At 50.8% G+C, this 5,324-nt stretch overlaps 1 protein-coding gene and 1 long non-coding RNA gene across 2 annotated transcripts; one reads left to right on the top strand and one right to left on the bottom strand.

Annotated features, from left to right (window-relative positions):
* The first annotated feature begins 214 nt into the window (after positions 1-214).
* Positions 215-4,342, top strand: LOC113592575 (uncharacterized). Its single transcript, XR_003412476.2, has 2 exons — positions 215-416; positions 3,614-4,342. It is a non-coding gene; the product is annotated as an uncharacterized LOC113592575 (long non-coding RNA).
* CCDC182 (coiled-coil domain containing 182) lies at positions 422-1,381 on the bottom strand. The gene has a single exon (XM_015088441.3). It carries the CDS (start codon positions 1,224-1,226, stop codon positions 765-767), a length of 462 nt encoding a protein of 153 aa, XP_014943927.1. The 5' UTR covers positions 1,227-1,381; the 3' UTR covers positions 422-764.
* Positions 4,343-5,324: the final 982 nt, after the last annotated feature.

Raw genomic sequence — 5,324 nt, 5'->3', positions numbered from 1 at the left:
CACCGCCTGATACGCGCCTGGGCGCCGTTAACAATTCTTGCTCCGTGGGTCAAACGTGAAAGCCAGCGGCACTGCTTTATAACCCACTTCGTGGGGATGGAGTCTTAGCACGTCTATGTGCATCTGCGCACTAAGCCCTTAGGACCCCGCCCATTTGAGCCCAATAAGCTCTGTCCATCTGATTGGCCAGACGGCAGAGGAGGGACAGCAGAGGAGGGACAGGTGGGCACAGGCAGCAAAGAAAAGCGAGTTATGGCAGTCTAACGAGGAAAGCGGGCAGAAGAGCCCACTGGACGAGGATAAGAACTACAAAAGTAATCGGAGGCCAATCCGTGCACGGGAGAACAATCCCCCCGCCCCTCGGTAGAGCATGCAGCAAGTAACGACCAGGAGAGCCTTGAGTCATTAAAAGAAAGGTAAATCTGTTCAACACATCGGTTTAAGAAGATTAAAAAAAAAAAAATCATGTTATACATTTGAGCAATATTACCATGACAAACAGGAAAACAGTTAATGGTGAAAGTTACAGGTGTCTGAAAGACTGAGGATTGGGTGCCTCCTGTGATGCTGGGCGAACGGGAGCTTCACCTAAAGAACATACTGGGGTCTTTTCGCCTCTCAGCAAGGTATTATTGAGGTGGAAGGAAAGCAATGGGAATGGGGAAAGGGTAGCAAATGGAGAGGGACTTAGGTTGGCCCCTCCATTAAAAAAAAAAGAAAGAAAAAAATAATCTTCCACTTGGCCGCTCGGCTGCAAGGAGGCCTCAGTTTGCCTGGATCTTTCTGGGACTGGCCAGCGCGTCGCGGTTGCAGCCCAGCAGCATGCGCTCCAGCCGCCTGCAGTGCTCCCGGAGCTGCTTCTCGCGGGGCAGCAGGAAGGTGAGGACCTTATTCCGCACGACGCCGCGGTCCTCCTCCTCCCTGAGCCGCTGCTTCACGCGGGCCGCCTGCTCCTCCTGCTGCGCCAGCGCCCCGTTCAGCTCGCAGAAGGCGACCTCCAGGTCACGAATGGCCTGCAGCGCCTCCTTCTTGAAGTCCGCCAGCTCCCGCTGCACCCCGGCCACCTTCTGCTGCAGGATCTCCAGGTCCGCTGGCGGCGGGAAGCAGGAAGGCCACGACTGAGGGAGGGAAAAGTCTCCGGACTGGAGGCCGCTCTCCACCATCTTCTTCCCTTGTAAAGTGTTCACCTTCATGAGGATGGACCCAGCCCGATAGAGTGGTTCCATGGTCTCTCTTCCCGTGGGGACAAAGAGAGGGAGTTAAAAGACCCGTCTGGTCAGGGAATTTGGGGGGCTAAAGACACAATCATTTGGAGTGGAGAAACCCCATGCATTGTGACATCGGGGCCCCTCCAGCCAACCAGGAGGAGAGAGCCACAATCCATTCATTTGCATATTGTAGCTTCCTTGGTTGGTTATCCAGGGCTTTGCTCGTCTACCCAAATTGTCTTCCTGTTACATGGATCTTCATCAACTCTTCCATCACCCTTCCAAAACCTGAGCTTGATCTCTCCGTGTACCCGAGGGACAAACCGAGGCCCAGAGCAGGGCAGTAAACAGGCCAGAGCAAGGCAGGCCAGGCCAGGCCCCGGGGGCTGCCAGGTATGGGTTCTCTCCCTCCTACACATCGGTCTCTGGACTTCAGTACCTCGCAGGGAAACCGGCTTCTCTGACATCGCCAAGGTTCTCAGATCTGCACAGCCCTGCCTTTAAACCTCTCCTGAGGCACTTACTACCTTCACCCTCTTTTTCTGACCTAGCACCTTGTCCTTCCAGGTCTCAATGGCACAGTAAATTCCAGAAAGACGTTGTAAGAAATATGCCCACTTCTACCTCTAAAATGCTATAAATAAATAAATAAATAAATAGAAAGAAAGAAAGAAAGAAAAAGTAATTTCTGATCCCAAATCCATACTGCTATAACAATGCCAGAATTCTAGATAATCTTGAAAGTTGTGAGGCATGTACTTAAGAGGTTTTGATGTGTGGTCCACAGCAGTGCTGATTCAGTTATGTGCAGGGTGAAATCGGGTCACTCATTCATTTATTTGACAAGTGCTTATTGAGTGCTTACCAGGGAACAAGTGTGAGAAGAGTCCGGGGGCCCCACTCCCTGCACTGCCGGATCATGCCTGAAACGTTGACACAGATGAGAAAACTCATACAGAAGGGTGAATCTCACACATCTTACCTGAATCCTATAAGAAGGGAAAATGCTCCTAACTAGCATGTGCCAGTTTGGTCAAGAACAGACTCCATCCTGTGTATCTTGATGTCTTTCCCAGACTTCTCTCCTGGCCTCCAAGTCAGAACATGTCTCCAACAGCGTGCCTCAGATCCAATCTGTCCAAAGCTTGATGTTGCCATCAAGTTAATGACACCACCATGGGGTAGCACCCACACAAGAAACCAGGGATCAGACTAGACCCCTCCGCATCCAAGTGGCTCTGGGTCCTCTTGACGTTATCATCTCTGAGCACCCTAGAACCCGCCAGACCTCTGCCGGGCCACCACCTATAAGCTGTGTCTCTTTGGCAAATGACCTCACTTCCCTGAACCTCATTTTTCTTATCTACAAAGTAGGGATACACTTCAGTAGTGTGCAGCTCCCTGGGCAGAGGGGTAGTGGAGGGGAGGCTCCAATTTACAACTGTTGCCAATGGTGTGACTACTCCCACGATGGCTGCTTTCCAGCTACCAACACGATCTCTCTGGGTAGAGGTGCACACTGTCAGCTCTCATGAGCACCACAGGACCCATGTTGGGGGTGGCTGCCATCTCCAAGACGTAGGTGCCAGAGAAGGCATTTTGCAGGGAGGTTTATGGCTACACTAGGGTAGAATTTTGGACCTCAGGATAGGGCAGCAGCTACAATTATTGAGACAGAATATTTGGTGAAAAGAGCACCGTATCGTTAGCAGTCAGGAGATCAGAGTCTGAAACTTCTGGGTGACCACAGGGCAATCACCTGCCTCCCTTCTCTGAGCCTGTTCCCTCTGGGATAGTGTGAGTAAGTGCTCCTCTGCAGTCTCTGGTTCTCAGAGGCACACAGCCTTTCCTTTAAGCCAGTCCTGAGGCATTTACCACCTTCTCCCTTTTTTTGTGACCTAGGACTTTGTCCTTCCAGCCTCCAATGGCACCCTGAATTCCCTGAGGACCGGGAGCGTGCATTTCTCATCCTACACACCTTCAAATGTCCCGCCTGGTGCCCTGCACATAATGGCACTCAGAAAACTAGATGAAATGGGATTTATGTTCAGAGGTGGCCTTGGAATCCCACGACTCCCCTAGCTTTCCCTCTGACATGGCGGCACCTACTGGCCTGCGCAGGAACAGCAGGCTTTTATTCCCCTACCTAAAATCCAGCTAGGGGCTGGGGAGATAAAAACAGGCTGCTCTCTTGTGGTGTATTCATTAGGCGTGTGTGCACAGGTTGGGCACATAGTAGGTTCTCAATGAAAATTTTTGTAATCAGAAAAAAGGAAGAACGTGTGTCTTCTTGTTTTTGTTATTTTTTTAGTGGTTTGGTTGTTTTTTTTTTTTTCCTGTTTGTGCCTCTCTCTCTCTCTCTCTCTGATTTTGATTCTCTGCCTCTTTATCTTTGTCTCCCACAGGGAATGGTGGAAGCCCTAACCAGAACTAAGAACAAAAATAGCAAAAGTTAAGAAGAAATGGCAATTTCTCGATTTCCCTGGTGCTTTATAATGAGCTTTCAGTTCATTGCTTCTCAGCACCGACCAGGGAGGACTGCTTCACATGAGCCTCAGCAGAGGTTGAGGACAAATGAAGACCCCAGGCTTGGTGGCCTCCTGAACCTTCGGAGCATCCTCAGCAGGGACGAGTCGATGTGCACACACTCTGAATGTTCTCCTCCCCGAAGGTCTATCGTCCAGGCCTGTGCCTTCCTCACGAGTTTCCTTCCAGTCAGATGAAAGGAAGAAGGCAAATCTATCTGCTCCCTTCAAGATGTCAAGGGCAAGGGCTTCTAGCATCTCCTGGAAGGCATTTCTTGACCACTGTCAGGAGGGTTTCCCTGCCCCTGGTCTGTTGCAGTTCATAGGCTCCCAAGTCTCAGAATAATGGAGGACAGGCAGGTGGGGTATCAGCCCCACAGAGACCCATCCCCTGAGAATAAGACAACCCAAATGCGTAGGGGCTCAGGAGTGGGCGTGTTTCAAGAGGTCCAGGGTTGGGCACCACTGGGTCAGAGCACATTCCTGCTGGGCCCTGCCCGCCTCTTGAGAGTGGAAATCTCATGGACCATCAGCATTCCCCAGCCTCCGCCATGTGTCCCCACCCCATGCCTCTGCCTCTGCGTGTGAAATAAACTCGAGTCTTTTTTTCACGTTTATTTATTTCTTTTGAGAAAGAGCGTGCATGCGCGTAAGCAGAAAAGAGACAGGGAGAGAGAGAATCCAGAGCAGGCTCTTCACTGTTAGCGCAGAGCCCGATGTGGGGCTCGAACTCACAAACTGTGAGGTTGTGACCTGAGCCACAGTCAAGAGTTGGCCGTTCAGCCGACCGAACCACCCAGATGCCCCTAAACCTGGATCCTTTTGAAGACTGGGAAAAGGGACACGACACAGGTGCACTCCTTCATGTACGCCCTTCAAAGTGAGGGAAACCTCTGAAGCTCCTCACATCCCCATTAGTCATCAGCTAGGGTCACATTCACAGCCCTGTTTCTAACCCAAGCATTGGCTGGGGGTGGAGTGCTTGCAGATGGCTCAGACTAATCACGGGTCCCCTGCTGGGTGGGGGCTGAGCCTGGCCTCCCTGAAGCACGGGTGTCCCAATACAAGGACTACATTGGGGTTCTGTTCCCCAGTGGGATGGGGAAGATAGGTGACCAACTGTGGCTTCCACAGAGAATGCTTATATTTGAAGAGAAAACAGTGAGGGGCACCTGGGTGGCTCAGTCGGTGAAGACTCCAACTTCAACTCAGGTCATGATCTCACGGTTTGTGAGTTCAAGCTCTGCGTCAGGCTCTGTGCTGATGGCTCAGAGCTTGGGGCCTGCTTTGGTTTCTGTGTCCCTCTCCCTCTCTCTCTGCCCCTTCCCTGCTCGCTCTCTTTCTCTCTCGCTCTCTCTCAAAAATGAACATTAAAAAAAATTTATAGAAAAAAGTTTTTTACATACAACTTCTGAAGAGAAAACAGAGAAAGGACCATGCATAATTCCCCCAAATGAACTACTCATGTCAGCTTTCAGGCAAAATGGAGAAACAGTCTTCTAGGAGTTCCTGAAAACTGGTCTATCTGTCCCCACCCCAAGAAAAAAAGAAAACAGAATTAGAGCAATCTCTCACAAATACCAAAGAGCAT

The sequence above is a fragment of the Acinonyx jubatus genome, chromosome E1, assembly GCF_027475565.1.
Source record: "Acinonyx jubatus isolate Ajub_Pintada_27869175 chromosome E1, VMU_Ajub_asm_v1.0, whole genome shotgun sequence".
Taxonomy (NCBI): Eukaryota; Metazoa; Chordata; class Mammalia; order Carnivora; family Felidae; genus Acinonyx; species Acinonyx jubatus.
This window is presented reverse-complemented; position numbering and strand designations above follow the sequence as displayed.